At 47.8% G+C, this 19,052-nt stretch overlaps 1 protein-coding gene across 5 annotated transcripts in view; it reads right to left on the reverse strand.

Annotated features, from left to right (window-relative positions):
- Positions 1-19,052, reverse strand: part of LOC119955438 (tetratricopeptide repeat protein 28-like) — a 390,291-nt gene that overhangs the window by 330,690 nt on the left and 40,549 nt on the right. For all 5 annotated transcript variants that reach the window (XM_038781602.1, XM_038781600.1, XM_038781597.1 and 2 more), the window contains exons 4-7: positions 16,217-16,426; positions 10,197-10,377; positions 8,034-8,284; positions 2,635-2,786 (exon numbers count right to left, since the gene is read on the reverse strand). In XM_038781602.1, the coding sequence (XP_038637530.1) occupies positions 2,635-2,786; positions 8,034-8,284; positions 10,197-10,377; positions 16,217-16,426 (794 nt within the window). The remainder of the gene's footprint in view (positions 1-2,634; positions 2,787-8,033; positions 8,285-10,196; positions 10,378-16,216; positions 16,427-19,052) is intronic.

Here is a 19,052-nt window from a genome sequence, read left to right on the forward strand (position 1 = left end):
TGTGGTTTCAAGGGCACTGCTCACTGCGGTATCAGGAGCACACTGTACACTGCGGTATCAGGAGCACACTGTACACTGCGGTATCAGAAGCACTGTACACTGCGGTATCAGGAGCACACTGTACACTGCGGTATCAGGAGCTCTGCGCACTGCGGTATCAGGAGCACTGTACACTGCGGTATCAGGAGCACTGTACACTGCGGTATCAGGAGCACTGTACACTGCGGTATCAGGAGCACTGTACACTGCGGTATCAGGAGCACTGTACACTGCGTATCAGGAGCACACTGTACACTGCAGTATCAGGAGCACTGTACACTGTGGTATCAGGAGCACTGCATACTGCGGTATCAGGAGCTCTGCGCACTGCGGTATCAGGAGCACTGTACACTGCGGTATCAGGAGCTCTGTGCACTGTGGTATCAGGAGCACACTGTACACTGCGGTATCAGGAGCACTGTACACTGCGGTATCAGGAGCACTGTACACTGCGGTATCAGGAGCACACTGTACACTGCGGTATCAGGAGCACTGTACACTGCGGTATCAGGAGCACTGTACACTGCGGTATCAGGAGCACTGTACACTGCGGTATCAGGAGCACACTGTACACTGCGGTATCAGGAGCACTGTACACTGCGGTATCAGGAGCACTGTACACTGCGGTATCAGGAGTACTGTACACTGCGGTATCAGGAGCACTGTACACTGCAGTATCAGGAGCACTGTACACTGCGGTATCAGGAGCACTGTACACTGCGGTATCAGGAATACTGTACACTGCAGTATCAGGAGCACTGTACACTGCGGTATCAGGAGCACTGTACACAGCGGTATCAGGAGCACTGTACACTGCGGTATCAGGAGCACTGTACACTGCGGTATCAGGAGCACTGTACACTGCGGTATCAGGAGCACTGTACACTGCGGTATCAGGAGCATTGTACACTGCGGTATCAGGAGTTCTGCGCACTGCGGTATCAGGAGCACTGTACACTGTGGTATCAGGAGCATTGTACACTGCGGTATCAGGAGTTCTGCGCACTGCGGTATCAGGAGCACTGTACACTGTGGTATCAGGAGCACTGCACACTGCGGTATCAGGAACACTGTACACTGAGGTATCAGGAGCACTGTACACTGCGGTATCAGGAACACTGCGATATCAGGAGCACTGCACACTGCGGTATCAGGGGCTCTGCGCACTGCGGTATCAGGAGCTCTGCGCACTGTGGTATCAGGAGCACTGTACACTGTGGTATCAGGAGCACTGCACACTGCGGTATCAGGAGCTCTGCGCACTGCGGTATCAGGAGCTCTGCGCACTGCGGTATCAGGAGCACTGTACACTGCGGTATCAGGAACACTGCGGTATTCGGAGCACTGCACACTGCGGTATCAGGAGCACTGCACACTGCGGTATCAGGAGCATTGTACACTGCGGTATCAGGAACACTGTGGTATCAGGAGCACTGTACACTGCGGTATCAGGAGCACTGTACACTGCGGTATCAGGAGCACTGCACACTGCGGTATCAGGAGCACTGTACACTGTGGTATCAGAAACACTGTACACTGTGGTATCAGAAACACTGCACACGACTTCTGGTTGCTGCTATGCGGAGCTAAGCCGCATGTTCGGCAGCTCCCACCAGTTTTGGGCTCTTTTTAGGGCCCCCAGCGGTACTTTTTCGACGTTTCCCGACGTGGGAAGGAGTCAGCAGCATTTCCCCAGCAGTATATGGCCTGGACCAGGAGTGGAGCGAGTAAGAAAGTGGTTGCAGCGCCAAAGCAGAAGCGAGGGAAGAAGCACAAGATGGCGGCGTGCAGAGACCAGGAGGCATGGAGGCAGTGGGCGCAGGAGCAGCAGGAGACTCTCCAGCGCTGCTTCAGGGAGTTTAAAGCGGACCTACTGGAGCCGTTGAAGGCTTCAATTGACAAGCTGCTGGAGACCCAGACGGCCCAGGGGTAGCGATCCGAGAGATCCGACAAAAGGCCTCTGAAAGAGAGGGCGAGACCTTAGGTTTCGCAGTGAAGGTGGAGATGCACGAGGTGCTCCATAAAAAATTGCAGGAGAGGTTCGAGGAGATGGAGAACCGGTCGAGGCCGAAAAATCTGTGGATCCTGGGCCTGTCGGAAGGGCTGGAGGGGTCAGACATGGGGGCCTATGTGGTCATCATGCTAAATTCGCTGATGGGAGCTGGGTCCTTTCAGGGGCCCCTGGAGCTGGAGGGGGCCCACAGAATATTGGGAAGAAGACCCAAGCTGAATGAGCCGCCACGGGCAGTGTGGTGAATGTCATTCACACTACATATAGTTGCCAATATCACTCCATGTATATATGTTCGTTATCTACCCATTGTAAGTGCAGTTGCACTATCCGACCATATTGTGTCAATGGGAACAGCACACGTTTTGGGGGTAACTATACTAGTCAGTGTGTAGCAGTCTTGGTACTCTGCAATATTTGTCCCAAAGCTCTGTGGCAGTGAATCTAAATGATTCATAAGAACACTTTGTTCGGAGTCTCCTCCAATCATAGCCTATTTGTATAATTAGTTCACAGCAAGATGGGCAAAAACATTTTGGATGATGGTGCAGAGTTCATTCTATCCATTTCAAACTTTCGTGTACCTGATGGATGACAACTGCCTCTCATATCCGGAGTGGTGGTCCCGGGATTCCTGGTCGCTCTGTTCCAAGATTGCTAGAAGCTGGAGGTAGTACCGGATGGCTTCTTCTGGCCGGCCAGCTATCATATGTGCTTCAGCCAGACCTGCACAGCTCTGAAACACAACCCAGATAAAATCTTATACAACTCTCCAAAAATATAAGCAATAGAGTATATTTTTTATTTGGTTCTTGGACGAGGTAGCATTCGAACCCTCGAAACGGAGTGGCTTGGCAGGCCATTTCAGAGAGCAGCAGCCTTTGAACCACATTTCTGTAGGTTTGGAGTGACAGGTAGGCAGACTACATTTCTTGAAGGGCATTAGTGAAGCAGATATATTTCTATGACAATCCAGCAGTTTCATTGTTATTATTAATGCAACGAGTATTTCAGTTGAGACACCAATTATTTATTTGAATTTAAACTTCTCCAGACACTGAGCTGAGATGTGGAAATGTATGTCCGCAGAATTAATCTGGTCCTCTGAATAATAATATTCTGTTACAGTCCCCCAAAACAATAAGGTAGCACAGAAACAAGCGAAGCAGAATTCAGTGCAGTCTGGAAACTGGAGTATAATACAGAGTGTATTGACTGCATGAAATGTAATACTGAGCGGTTAGACTGGGTTAGGTGTAATACCGAGTGGTTTGACTGGATGATGTGTAATACCGAGCAGTTAGACTGGGTGAAGTGTAATGCCGAGCGGTTAGACTGGGTGAGGTTTAATACAGAGCGGTTAGACTGGGTGAAGTGTAATGCCGAGTGGTTAGACTGTGTGAGGTGTAATACCGAGTGGTTAGACTCTGTGAGGTGTAATACCGAGTGGTTAGACTGTGTGAGGTGTAATACCGAGCGGTTAGACTGGGTGAAGTGTAATGCCGAGCGGTTAGACTGGGTGAAGTGTAATGCCGAGCGGTTAGACTGAGTGAGGTGTAATACCGAGCGGTTAGACTGGGTGAAGTGTAATGCCGAGCGGTTAGACTGGGTGAAGTGTAATGCCGAGTGGTTAGACTGAGTGAAGTGTAATGCCGAGCGGTTAGACTGGGTGATGTGTAATGCCGAGCGGTTAGACTGGGTGATGTGTAATGCCGAGCGGTTAGACTGGATGATGTGTAATGCCGAGCGGTTAGACTGGGTGAAGTGTAATGCCGAGCGGTTAGACTGGGTGAAGTGTAATGCCGAGCGGTTAGACTGGGTGAGGTGTAATACCGAGCGGTTAGACTGGGTGAAGTGTAATGCCGAGCGGTTAGACTGGGTGAGGTGTAATACCGAGCGGTTAGACTGTGTGAGGTGTAATACTGAGCAGTTAGACTGTGTGAGGTATAATACCGAGCGGTTAGACTGGGTGAGGTGTAATACCGAGCGGTTAGACTGTGTGAGGTGTAATACTGAGCAGTTAGACTGTGTGAGGTGTAATACCGAGCGGTTAGACTGGGTGAGGTGTAATACCGAGCGGTTAGACTGGGTGAAGTGTAATACTGAGCGGTTAGACTGTGTGAGGTGTAATACTGAGCGGTTAGACTGTGAGGTGTAATACCGAGAGGTTAGACTGGGTGAAGTGTAATACTGAGCAGTTAGACTGTGTGAGGTGTAATACTGAGCGGTTAGAATGGGTGAGGTGTAATACCGAGCGGTTAGACTGGGTGAAGTGTAATGCCGAGCGGTTAGACTGGGTGAAGTGTAATACTAAGCGGTTAGACTGGGTGAGGTGTAATACCGAGCGGTTAGACTGGGTGAGGGGTAATACCGAGCAGTTAGACTGTGTGAGGTGTAATACCGAGTGTGTGAAGTAGGTAAGGTGTAATGCCGAGCGGTTCGACTGGGTGACGTGTCATACTGAGCCTGTAGAGTGGGTGAGCTGTAATAGCGAGCGGTTAGACTACTTGGGGTGTAATATACGGAGGGGTTCGATTGTTTGAGGTGTAATACTGAGCAGTTAGACTGCGTGAGATGTAATACTGAGCGGTTAGACTGGGTGAGGTGTAATACCGAGCGTTTAGACTGGGTGAGGTGAAATACTGAGCGGATAGAGTGGGTGAGGTGTAATGCCGAGTGGATAGACTGTGTGAGGTGTAATACCGAGCGGTTAGACTGTGTGAGGTGTAATACTGAGCGGGTAAACTGTGTGAGGTGTAATACTGAACGGTTAGAGTGGGTGAGGTGTAATACTGAACGGTTAGAGTGGGTGAGGTGTAATACTGAACGGTTAGAGTGGGTGAGGTGTAATACTGAGTGGATAGAGTGGGTGAGGTGTAATACTGAGCGGTTAGACTGTGTGAGGTGTAATACCGAGCGGTTAGACTGTGTGAAGTGTAATGCCGAGCGGTTAGCCTGGGTGAAGTGTAATGCCGAGTGGTTAGACTGGGTGAAGTGTAATACTGAGCGGTTGGACTGGGTGAAGTGTAATGCCGAGTGGTTAGACTGAGTGAAGTGTAATACCGAGCGGTTAGACTGGGTGAAGTGTAATGCCGAGTGGTTAGACTGGGTGAAGTGTAATGCCGAGTGGTTAGACTGGGTGAAGTGTAATACTGAGCGGTTAGACTGGGTGAAGTGTAATACCGAGCGGTTAGACTGGGTGAGGTGTAATACTGAGCGGTTAGACTGGGTGAGGTGCGATACCGAGCGGTTCGACTGGGTGAGGTGAAATACTGAGCCTGTAGAGTGGGTGATATGTAATACCGAGCGGTTAGACTGTGTGAGGTGCGATACCGAGCGGTTCGACTGGGTGAGGTGATATACTGAGCGGTTATACTGGGTGAAGTGTAATACCGAGTGGTTAGACTGTGTGAGGTGTAATGCCGAGCGGTTAGAGTGGGTGAGGTTTAATACCGAGCGGTTAGACTGTGTGAGGTGTAATACTGAGCGGTTAGACTGGGTGAGGTGTAATGCCGAGCGGTTAGAGTGGGTGAGGTTTAATACCGAGCGGTTAGACTGTGTGAGGTGTAATGCCGAGCGGTTAGACTGGGTGAAGTGTAATACTGAGCGGTTAGACTGGGTGAAGTGTAATACTGAGCGGTTAGACTGGTTGAAGTGTAATACTGAGCGGTTAGACTGGGTGAGGTGTAATACTGAGCGGTTAGACTGGGTGAAGTGTAATACTGAGCGGTTAGACTGGTTGAAGTGTAATACTGAGTGGTTAGACTGGTTGAAGTGTAATACTGAGCGGTTAGACTGTGTGAGGTGTAATGCCGAGCGGTTAGAGTGGGTGAGGTTTAATACCGAGCGGTTAGACTGTGTGAGGTGTAATACTGAGCGGTTAGACTGGGTGAGGTGTAATGCCGAGCGGTTAGAGTGGGTGAGGTTTAATACCGAGCGGTTAGACTGTGTGAGGTGTAATGCCGAGCGGTTAGACTGGGTGAAGTGTAATACTGAGCGGTTAGACTGGGTGAAGTGTAATACTGAGCGGTTAGACTGGTTGAAGTGTAATACTGAGCGGTTAGACTGGGTGAGGTGTAATACTGAGCGGTTAGACTGGGTGAAGTGTAATACTGAGCGGTTAGACTGGTTGAAGTGTAATACTGAGTGGTTAGACTGGTTGAAGTGTAATACTGAGCGGTTAGACTGTGTGAGGTGCGATACCGAGCGGTTCGACTGGGTGAGGTGATATACTGAGCGGTTATACTGGGTGAAGTGTAATACCGAGTGGTTAGACTGTGTGAGGTGTAATGCCGAGCGGTTAGACTGGGTGAGGTGTAATACTGAGCGGTTAGACTGTGTGAGGTGCAATGCCGAGCGGTTCCACTGGGTGAGGTGTAATACTGAGCCTGTAGAGTGGGTGAGCTGTAATAGCGAGCGGTTAGACTGCTTGGGGTGTAATATACGGAGCGGTTCGATTGTTTGAGGTGTAATACTGAGCAGTTAGACTGCGTGAGATGTAATACTGAGCGGTTAGACTGGGTGAGGTGTAATACTGAGCGGTTATACTGGGTGAAGTGTAAAACCGAACGGTTAGACTGTGTGAGGTGTAATACCGAGCGGTTAGACTGTGTGAGGTGTAATACTGAGCGGTTAGACTGGGTGAAGTGTAATACCGAGCGGTTAAACTGTGTGAAGTGTAATGCCGAGCGGTTATACTGGGTGAGGTGTAATGCCGAGCGGTTAGACTGAGTGAGGTGTAATACTGAGCGGTTAGAGTGGGTGAGGTGTAATGCCGAGCGGATAGAGTGGGTGAGGTGTAATACCGAGCGGTTAGAGTGGGTGAGGTGTAATACCGAGCGGTTAGACTGTGTGAGGTGTAATACTGAGCGGTTACACTGAGTGAGGTGTAATACCGAGCGGTTAGAGTGGGTGAGGAGTAATGCCGAGCGGCTAGAGTGGGTGAGGTGTAATACCGAGAGGTTAGACTGTGTGACGTGTAATACTGAGCGGTTAAACTGAGTGAGGTGTAATACCGAGCGGTTAGAGTGGGTGAGGTGTAATACTGAGCGGTTGGACTGGGTGAGGTGTAATACCGAGTGGTTAGAGCGGGTGAGGTGTAATGCCGAGCGGTTAGACTCAGTGATGTGTAATACTGAGCGGTTAGACTGTGTGAGGTGTAATACTGAGCGGTTAGACTGAGTGAGGTGTAATATTGAGCGGTTAAACTGAGTGAGGTGTAATACCGAGCGGTTAGAGTGGGTGAGGTGTAATGCCGAGCGGTTAGACTGAGTGATGTGTAATACCGAACGGTTAGACTGAGTGAGGTGTAATACCGAGTGGTTAGACTGAGTGATGTGTAATACCGAGCGGTTAGACTGTGTGAGGTGTAATACTGAGCGGCTACACTGAGTGAGGTGTAATACTGAGCGGTTAGACTGTGTGAGGTGTAATACCGGGCGGTTAGAGTGGGTGAGGTGTAATACCGAGTGTTTACACTTAGTGAGGTGTAATACTGAGCGGTTAGACTGAGTGAGGTGTAATACTGAACCTGTAGAGTGGGTGAGGTGTAATACCGAGTGGTTAGAGTAGGTGAGGTGTAATACTGAGCGGTTAAACTGAGTGAGGTGTAATCATGAGCGGTTCGACTGGGTGAGGTGTGATTTTTTTCAATGTGTAATCATGTCAGAAGAAACTTCCTTCCTAATTGGTAGGACAATAAATCCTTTGATTCTTGGTACAGGAGGAAGTTTGGGATGGTTCTGGAATGTGTATGAGGTTCTCGGCAGTGAATACTGCCACTTTGGAAATAGCACTGAGAAGCTGCTGGTGCTGCTGGGACCCGAGTCAGTGTGTGTCGGAGAGGAACGTTGGAGAAAAGCAATCCTGGTTGGCAATTAAAAACAGAAATATTCAGCACTGTCCTGACGACTCCGTGGAGAGAGAAACAGAGTGAACGTTCCAGCTCGAGGACAGCCCATCAGAACTCAGAGGTTGTTTTTACCTTGATTTGTTCTTCGGTGCTCCTCAACCTTAGTGCCAACTTCAGGCAGTTTTCATAGGCTGTTCTGGCCATGTCCTTGTTGTTTGTCACTGAATAGCAATTTGCGTGGATCAGGTGGAACTGCATTCTGACTGAATCACTCATATCTGACTGACAAAGCTGTACAGCTGAGCTGACTAACTGAATGCAGAGCTCATGTAATGCAGCTTCGCAGAGCAGGTAGCCAATCTTGAGCAGCATCCCATCCAGACCTACAAAGCAGATAAATCAACATCTCAAGCATGACAAAAACTATCACGGTCTAAAGTTTATTTGCTAAAACATTCCCCCCCCCACTTGTTCATGAGATATCTCTGGTAAAATTGCTTTTTGTTATCCTCACCCTGAGGTTCTTACAAGTCGCACACAGAGTGTGGGACTGGAATCACAGAGAGGCCTGATTGGGTAGAGATGACAGATTCACTCACTCCCCTGATAGCCTCTACAACAACCAGGGGATTCAAATTAGGTAAAACAGCAGCAGATAAGCAGCTTTCCAGCTGTATTGGGAAGTCACACATTATCTAACTGCAAAATGGAAAGATTTAATCACCACACGGGGAGTCATCACACTCCAGAAGTCGAGCTGTCACGAGGAATTCTATCCCAATTGCAAGTCCCATCTTTCTAGTTCCAATCCCTCATCAGATCAAACTCACTGAACTTAATTTTCTCAAAGAGTGGAAGTCCATTTACTCAAATCCCTGATACGACACTGACAGACGGAAGCATCAAAAGCCAGCCTCAGCTATTCTTGCTAGCATTGTCTTTTTTAATGCCCTTGCATTGTTAGAGATTGAAAGCAGAGTGCACCATAAAACCATAGAATTTCTACAGTGCAGAAGGAGGCCATTCAACCCATCAGGTCTGCACCAACCCTCTTCTACAGCATCCTACCTAGATCCATTCCCCCACCCAAGCAGCATATCTTTGGACACAAAGGGGTAATTTTAGCATGGCCAATCCACTTAATCTGCACACCTTTGGACTGTGCGAGGAAACCAGAGCACCCGGAGGAAACCCACACAAGCACCGGGGGAGATCGTGCAAACTCCACACAGTCACCAAAGGCTGGAATTGAACTCGGGTCCCTGTGAGGCAGCAGCGTTAACCACTGTGCCACCCCTTGTACTGTACTGTGTACTATACACATGTACTGTGTCGATATTTATGTCTATTCCATCTGACAGGGGGCAGCATGGTAGTACAGTGGTTAGCACAGTTGCTTCACAGCTCCATGGTCCCAGGTTCAATTCCCAGCTTGGGTCACTGTCTGTGCAGAGTCTCCATGTTCTCCCCGTGTCTACATGGGTTTCTTCCCACAGTCCAAAAAAGGGCAGGTTAGGTGGATTGGCCGTGTTAAATTGCCCTTCATGTCCAAAAAGGTTAGGTGAGGTTACTGGGCTATGGGGATAGGGTGGAGGCTTAAGTGGGGTACTCTTCCCAAGGGCTGGTGCAGACTCGATGGGCCAAATTCTATGATTCTATAACAGATTGATTCTGTCCTATGATGCTACTTGTCATGAGAATGTCACTTTAAGAAATGTCTGTCTGTTCAAGACTGCAGTGATATCAGAGTGTGGGTGGAGCTGAGCTCTGGCTCTTTTTAGTTTCACTTTGAGGAAAAGCTTGGGTGTGTCTGTGTTATTTTGGTTTTGTTTCAGTGTTGGAGGTGCAGCCAGCCACAGAAGATGTAATGTTCTCTCTGCCATGTAAAGACTATCTCTTGATCATTTGGTGAATTCAGAGTTATAACTGTTCTCAGTAGTGAATTTAAACCTGATGTGCTTCTGTTAAAACGTTTTTTCTATGTCTTATGAATGTTAAAAGGAAAGTTTAAGGATTATTTAGTGTTATATTCCTGGGGGGTTGTATTGGAATTGATGGTTGCTAAGATGGTCACTGTATGTTTTAACATGGTTAACTTTAGTTCATAGAATAAACATTGTTTTGCTTTAAAAATTACTTATCGATCTCTGCTGCACCACACCTGTAGAGTGGGCCGTGTACTCCCCAGCCCACAATCTATTAAAAGTTGTGGATCAGATGAACTCCATGATACATTTGGGGTTCTCTAAACCCTGGCCCATAACGTACTTCCTGGAGCAGGGTAGAGTTACAGACCTTTCTCATCAGAATGTTTGTCCTGTGTTTCAATGTTGCATAGCTTCTTGGTGGCCTTGTACAGGTCTTTCACAATTTCATTCCGATGTGTTTCATCGAGCTCCAAACAACGAAGCAGGGACTGGAAAGCTATTTTGAGATGACCGAGGTACCTGTTAGCCAGGGACAGCAAGTAATGATTCTGTAACGGAGGAAGAGCAGCAGATTATCAGAGTGGTGACAGACTGATGGCTAGAGTTGTATTATCTGATTAATCAGCAGATTCATCACAGCATCAGGAGTAGGCCATTCAGCCCCTCGAGCCGGTCCCGCCATTCAATGAGATCATGGCTGATCCGTGGCCTAACTCCATATATCTGCCTTTGGCCCATATCCCTCAATATCTTTGCTTAATAAAAAGCTATCTGTCTCAGACTTAAAATTAACAATTGTGCTAGCTTCACAATGGCCTTCAACTCAAATGGTCTTTTCCTGTTATATTTAAGCTTAATATTCTCCTCCTTCCAAGCATTAGACACACAGTCCAGGATGCTCAGGCAGTGAGTATCTTCAAGTCTGAGATGGATAGGTGTTTAGAATCTAAGGAAATTGAGGGATATGAGCACTAGGCATGATCCCCTGGAGATAGCCATGATCTTATTGAAGGTAGAGAAGATTTGAGGGACCGTATGACCTATACCCCTGCTCGTATTCGTGGTCTCAGGCCACAGAGTGGCTACATTGTTTGGGTAAGGTCATTATGGCCCACTAAGGAGAAATCCATAGAATCCCTACAGTGCCGAAGGAAGCCCTTCGGCCCATCGAGTCAGCACTAACCCTCTAAAAGATCACTCTACCTAGGCCCCATCCCCCACCCTATCACCCTAACCCCATAACCCCACCTAACCTGCACAGGAGGAGCAATTTAGAATGGCCAATTCACCTAACCTGCATATATTTGGACTGTGGGAGGAAACCAGGGCACCCAGAGGAAACCAACGCAGACACGTGGAGAACATGTAAACCCCACACAAACAGTCCCGAAGGCTGGAATTGAACCCGGGTCCCTGGCACTGTGAGGAAGTGGTGCTAGCCACCATGCTGCCCACGTCAGCATGGACACTGAAGAACAAACATTGGAGACGGTCTTCAGACATGAGGATCAGTTGACAGCCAGCACGAGAAAGAGCGCAGTTACCTTTTTGGCCTTCTTGTGCTTCACTGTCTGGTTCTCTCAGATCCTCTGATCGAAGGTGTCCCAGGCAAACAGTTCTACTCCAGCTTCCTTATAAGAACATAAGAACTAGGAGCAGGAGTAGGCCATCTGGCCCCTCGAGCCTGCTCCGCCATTCAATGAGATCCTTTTCAAGAAAATGGCAGGAAAATGAGGCAAGAGTGCTGGGAATAGCCAGCCTGCCTGTTTACCAGGGGCTACCCTGATCCAGTGCCTTGCCAAGGTCTGCTGGGGAAATGGCCAGTACATTTTGACAATGGGATGTATATTGACATAATAGGAATACAATTGTTCTTGGGAAGTAGTTGTTCTTGAAAATACAGAAAAACGTGTCATTTAAAACATGGAAGTCTGGCAATATCTGGTCTGAGAGAAACATGAGAGGATACAGGGAAAGATCCCACAAAAGGTTAATAGCAGCTGCAAAGAGCAGGATTATAAAATTAAGATTATTTCTCACAAGCAGATTTAGCAAACACACAGGATTCATGTAACAATGGCTCACACCTTCATTGAATGTAATTCTTTTAGGAAGTATCTGGAAAAGCATAGATAAGAGTTTTAATTGAATTAAGTGATGAATGTTTAAAACAGGCAGGTCTTTCAAGTCATGACCAAGTAAAATTTTAGCATACAGTTAAAAGCAAAGGTTTCACACCTTCATTGAAATTAACTCTCTTAGTAAACAGCTGCAAAGGATGGATGATGCTCAGTCGAATTTTGTGTCAATTCTAAGTGTGAAATTCTACTAACATCAAGTCAATTAAAAGAAAATTGGAGACAACCTGTCTATGAGAAACATAATTTAAAGTCAAAATCAAAGGCAAAGTTATGAGCTGGGGACAATTGGAAAATTAAACTATTCAACTGACAGAAATTAAAAGTAACACCTCTATTGAAACCAAAGCATCTTTGAACATCACAAAGGACAATGTAATCAGATCTGAGAGGTGAGGCCATGCCCAAAATGAATACTTAGTTGTATTAGAATGTTTACATCAAAGATACTTTTTTAGGGCAGCACGGTGGCTCAGTGGATAGCACAGCAGTCTCGCGGCGCTGAGGTCCCAGGTTCGATCCCGGCTCTGGGTCACTGTCCGTGTGGAGTTTGTACATTCTCCCCATGTTTGCATGGGTTTCGCCCCCACAACCCAAAAATGTGCAGGTTAGGTGGATTGGCCACGCTAAATTGCCCCCTTAATTGGAAAAAATTAATTGGGTACTCTAAATTTTTTTTTTTTAAAAGATACTTTTTTAACAATCAAAGTGAAATAAGGTAATTTACAATAAGGCTCTAAAAACGTAATGATTGGTAGAAAGAGAATATAAACCCAGGGAGCATAAGCAGACCAGCAACAGAACAGAAGGGGAGGAGAACTCAGAGAGAGGAGAGAAGCATATTTCAGCTCTCACAGCTCGGTCATGGGAAAGACAAGACAAGCAGCCAAGCTTAAACAGCTATACATCTAAGGAAGACTAGAATTTAAACAGGAGTCAGAGTCAGCTGAGAGATAGCTAGCAGAGCCAGCTCTCATAGCTCAGTACATGGATCGACAAAACACAGCAACAGAGCTAACCAGCGAACACATCTCAAGAAGACCAGACTGTAAAGAAGATTGATTGTCAAGGTGGGCCTGAAGGTCCCTTCACCAACCAGCAGGATCCAGAAGCAAGATCTTTTTACCTTTCTGTAAAGAAAGTGTTTGCAGCTTTTAAAAGAAAAAATATAATAATAAAATAACTTACTTAACCTGAAAAAGTGTTTTTTTTCCTAAAGTCTACTTTACTTACTTAGCAATGCAGGACACAGGACATCGATGCTACTAAGTGGTAAGTAGATAAAATCTTCAGTGAAGGTATGGGTTATACCGGGGGATAACTTGAAAATATACTTTGATCTGAATAGCACCCACTGAAGCCTGCATCGGAGTCAGGGAGTGAGAATCCCTGTTCACCATTTAGAATGTCGGCCCTTTTTGGTATAGGGGGAATTCTAAGAATAACGGTGAGTTTTTAAAAACATAGTGTAGAATGGATAATAATGAATTAATCAAACTAAATACTCCCCGACACGGACTTTCACTCCCAAGATGGGGATCTTAGGCAGGTAATTTTCCAGAATGTCGCATTCAAACGAAACCCCTCCCTCCTCCCACCCCCTCCTCCCTGCCCTCTTCCCGTCCTCTTCCTCCACACACCCCCGCCCTCCTCCCCACCCCCTCCCACAAGATCTTCATTTCAAAAGGACATGGGATGAGATCTGGTGCAGCATTCCCAGACACAGATCAGAGACAGGGACTAGGTGGACGCCGTAGGGGTTGGCGCCGCTCCAACCGGTGGCGAAGGGACTTTGCGCATTGGCCGAATGACCGGCATGATCTCGCGCATGCGCAACCGTCAGCATGGTTCCACGCATGCGCAGACCGGCCAGTGTATTCTGGCACATGCGCAGGGGGTTGTCACCTCCGCACCGGCCATGGCGGAACCCTACAGGAAACAGCGCAGAAGGAAGGAGTGCCCCCACGGCACAGGCTCGCCCGCAATCGGTGGGCCCCGATCGCGGTCCAGGCCACCGTGGGGTCCCCGCCCCAGGGTCGGATCACCCCCACCCCCCCGAGGACCGCCCCAGCCGACTTACCTGCCAGGTCCTGCCGTGTGGGACTATGCCTAACCCACGCTAGCAGGACTGGCCAAAAACAGACGGCGCTAGGCCCATTGTGGCCCGGAGAATTGCCGGGGGGGGGGGGGGCGCTGCCAACGGCCCCCAACCGGCGTGGCATGAACCCCGCCCCTGCCGAAAACTGCTGCAGGAGAATACGGCAGCCGGCGTCGGGGTGGCGGGGCGAGATTCGCTTCGCACCTCGGGGATTCTCCGACCCGGCGGGGAGTCGGAGAATCCCACTGAAAGCCTTTGCTGCAGCGAAAATAGGGTCTGTTTAAACTCGGCAGTGACTTCAAATGGCCCTGCTCAATTCAGGTTTCCCTTATCTGAGAGTCACAATCAGCCCCTTTCCCCGAGCAGCATAAATGAGGGAAGGGCTTTCGGATCCAGGTGCCCGACATTTTGGAAGATGCGCGGGATCTTCATAACTCCACAAAAATCCAGGTCTTGAAAATTATCCCTCTCATGTCACACCTTACATGGCATTGAATGAAACAAAGCACAACAGGGTGGGCAACAGTCAAAAAAGTCTCTTACCAACCACGGAGACTGTCACTGGGAGATAACTTCCCATGGTGTAGATTAGCAGAGAGTCAGCTGTGCCATCTAATGTAAAGGTACCTCCTACTAGCATTTACCATCAGCTGGCACAGAGCTGGCTAGCTGCAGCCTCAATCATATGCAGTTCCTTTTGCTTTTAGTTGTTACTATTGCGTGCTAAAGGAGTTGAAATGCCTTTTGGGACTTGCTGAAACCTTTCACTGTTCCGGTCCTTTGTTTGGAACACTCCCTTTAATTATCTTTAACCCTTAGGTTTTGCACGTTGCTTTTGTCCCCACTACTGGTGAGGCCAGGTTAGCACTAGGCTTTGTCAATAAAGAAGCTGGAATAAAAGCACAAAGTGCTGGGAAAATCTCAGCAGGTCTGGCAGCATCTGTGGAGGGAGAAATCGAGGCCATAATTCTCTAGCCGTTCACTGCCAGCTGGATTCTCTGATCCCGGCGGCGTGGGGAGGTTTCATTGGGAATTTCCATCGACATCGGCGGGAACAGAGTATCCCGGTGCCAGCGAATGGTGCATGCCTCCCGCAGCTGAGAAACACGTGGCTCGGAGGACGGAGAATCCCACCCAGAGTTAACGTTTCGAGGGCACATGACTCTTCTTTAGAGCTGAAGAGAGGGAAGAAATGTGGTGGGTTTTATGGAGAAGGGGTGGAGCAGAATAAAAGGTCAGGGATCGGTGGGAGCTCAGGAGAGATTTGACAAAGGTGTCATGTGCACAAGAAGGGAGTGTTAATGGTAGTGTATAAGACTAAAGAAGGTGCGAATAGCAGAACAAGGTTAAGTGCTCTCTGGAACCAAAACATAAGAACAAGTAAGAGATTTCATCTGTGTGTGTGTGTGTGTGGGGGGGGGGGGGGGGGGGGGGGGGGGGGGGGGGGGGGGAGAGACTGTGGTTGTTTGGAAAAGAAAATATATATCAAAATGGAGGACAAAGTACATGGTTGAAGTTGTTGCAGAGGAGCTTACACAGGAGACTAGAGTGCGGTTAATACAAAACCGATAATGAAAGAATGCCACGGGCAGCATGGTGGCTCAGTGGGTAGCACTGCAGTCTCACGAAACAAGGTCCCAGGTTCGTTCCCGGCTCTGGGTCACTGTCCGCGTGGAGTTTGCACATTCTCCCTGTGTTTGCGTGGGTTTTGCCCCCACAACACAAAACAGATGTGCATGGTAGGTGGATTGAACACACTAAATTGCCCCTTAACTGGAAAAAATTAATTTGGTACTCTAAATTTATTTTAAAAAAATGAAAGAATGCCACCACTTTTATGCATGACTAACATGTTGCGAAACTCAAGCCACATGTCTCCATCATCACCATGACAATACTTCCCTACAGATGGTAACTAAGGCTGGTGTTTGCATGAAAAATGCCATAATGTCTACCCAGTGGCAGTGGTAAACTCGGTCACTGGGAGGTGGACTGATCCAATGCTCCAGCAGAACGACAGGAACAACAGTTTTGATTTCCATAGACTCTGAATATGCTTGGAACGGGCTCTTTCAAACTTTTAAACCGTTAACTTTTAAACTGAGGGAGAGAGAGAGAGTTTTCCCAACAAACGTAACCCGGAACTCTGACCTGTGGGGCCTCGGGTCGAATCTGGATCAGGAGCTCTGCATCCACCCGCGCAGCCTCGTACTGTTTCAGTTGAATCAATGCCAAGGAACGACACGACAGTAACTGGCAGTCTTTGGCGTCCAGCAGGAGACCCTGGGTGTAAAAGTGCACTGCCTCCTCATAATTCACTTTTCTCAACGCGTCATCTCCTTGTGCCTGCAGGCAGGCAATCTGTAACAAGCACATAGTTAGCAGCAGGCACTCTGCCACCACCCCACAGAAACACAAATATCATCAGACCAACTTTTTACAAATCACCTTCAGCCCTGGATTGACAGGCGACTTACTGGGGTTTATACAGAGGTAAACCATACTTTAGCTAAAAAGAAACAGTTTTATATTTCATTAAATTACGTTGTGCTGTTGAAGCCGTGCAGGCAAATACCACACCTGGTTGAAACATCCAATACACCACAAGATCATGTATATTAGAATAAAAACCCCAGCAGTGCAGAAGGGGGCCATTCGGCCCTTTGAGTTTACAGCAACCTTCCAGAAGAGCATTATACCTAGGCCCACTCCCCCGCCCTATTCCCGTAACCCTACCTAACCTTTTGACACTTAGGGGCAATTTAATATAGCCAATCAACGTAACCTGCACAACTTTTGACTACGGGAGGAAACCGGAGAACCTGGGGTAAGTCCATGTAGACCCGTGGGGAACGTGCAAACTTCACACAGTCAGTGACCCAAGGTCAGAATCAAACCTGAGTCCTTGGCGCTGTGAGGTAGCAGTGCTAACTGTGTTACAACACCCTGCGCGGTCAATTTCAGCCCCACATCTTTCGAAGTCACAACACAAGTGAATTAACCAATTATTCTTATAAAAAATACCCAAAACGTTGTTGGCCCTTATCCGCTCAATTATTACAGTCACCAGGTTTGTAAGTTGAAACAAAATTACTGTTTATTTATACCAGGAACATTAAATATGCAGTAAATACATCTGGATAACAAGCCAACCTACTACCCCCTTTAACTGTCCTATGCTCTACCCACACACACATGGCAGTCAAACATGGGGGCAGAGGGTCGGGAAGGGTAAAAATTATAAGGATGGAGGTCAAAAGATGAGTCTTTGCTTCAGATGATGGTTCCTAGCACGCTGTCCTCACAACACGCTGGTTGATCGAAACCTTTGGTTTACAGCTGCTCATTCATTCAATACTCACAAGAAGCAGGTTTTCTTCAGGAGATACACTTTTGTTTTTATTAAACTGGGTCTTCAGCTCTTGACACACTCTGTCTCACATCAAACCACGCTTCTAGCTCGTGGTTTGACTTCAGGCCTCTGCCGCAACAGCGCCCCAACTTTCTGGAGAGAGTCACCCTCACAGCGGCCTTCTGAAGAGACCTCAGCTGGATCTTTTGGGAGAGAAATAATTAGAACCCTCCATCCAAGCTGTAGAATCAAAAGTGAAACTAAATTGAAAGTTTGCGACTTTGAAAACACTCCAGTGGGCTCAGATCCAATTACCACCTTTTACCAGGCAGAGCCCAGCCCTTTGGGCCAATTCATTGGCCACCAACCAAATCTATCAAACTGTGTCATTACTGATGCCAGTCAGAGTCAGTCTAAAACAGCACAGCTGTCTGGGTCCTCCTGTTTGAATTAAAGGTATAGGCTGCTTTGCCTTAAAGTCACAGGTCCATGAAACATCCATGGATCAAAAATGTGACGGCAAAAGAAAAGGAAAATAAAGGAACAAACAAGAACGGACAGGAGGGACCCTTACAACTCAGTCACCGTGCCACCCACATGTCAGGCTAAAATTCCCCAGTGATACACACACACAGCCAAACTCAGCCCAAACCAGCAGCAACCAGGGTATTTTGTGCAAACCCAGAAAGGGCAGTCACTCTTTCCCCCAGCAGAAAAGATTGTTTTTGTAAATTCATTTATGGGATGGATGTGAGCATCACTAACGTTCACTGAATTTCAAATGTCTTTTTATAATATATATGTCTGGGTGGATCCGTTTCTTTTAAAGAAGTACCTGTCCGAATCCACAAGGAGTAAGCCATGTGACCCTCTATGTTCATTTTGAAAACAATCTTTAAACTCAGTCCCGGTGGCTGAAGGCCTGAATCTGCTCTCAAGTGTAAGGAACCTCTTTTAAATCCTTGTCTGATCCTTGTATCCTTTTTAATTCCTTTCTTGCTGGCTACTTTTAAACTAAGAATTTTGAAACCCCCCACTGCAATCTGCCAGTTGAACTAGCCCAAGAGGATATCCCCCCCCCCCACTCACCCCCCTCACCCCCCCCCCCCCCCCCCTCCCCCGGTTCCACCCCCCCCCCTCCCCCACACCCCGCCGTGCTGCGTGCTGTGTGGCAGAGTCCTGTGATATCATTTTCATGGACTTAGCTGGCAGCCAATCAGCTCTTCTGAGATTCCGGAACATCTTCTCATCTCGATTGTGACTGGTGAAGCCCTTCAGAAGATTCTGGAACAGAAGGCAGATTCCATTCTGGTTCTCAGTTCTGCTTAGACATCGAGAGCAGCCGAAGCAGGTTTCAGACACTCTCTCTACCCAGACAGGTCTGTGAAATTTTAACCTCTGATTAAAAGACTGCAAGCAGTCCTGCAGCCAGCTCTGCAAAAACAAGGAAGCAGCAGGTTTTATCAGCTAATTCTGACATTTAAAACACTTTTTAACCCGGCCTGTGAAAGGTTCAGTTCTGATTAAAAGACTGGGGAGCTGAATCAGATTTCTCTCAACTAATGGCCTGTGTTTAAAGACCATACGACATAGGAGCAGAATTAGGCCACTCGGCCCATCAAGTCTGCTCTTCCA

This window comes from Scyliorhinus canicula, chromosome 21, assembly GCF_902713615.1.
Source record: "Scyliorhinus canicula chromosome 21, sScyCan1.1, whole genome shotgun sequence".
Classification (NCBI taxonomy): Eukaryota; Metazoa; Chordata; class Chondrichthyes; order Carcharhiniformes; family Scyliorhinidae; genus Scyliorhinus; species Scyliorhinus canicula.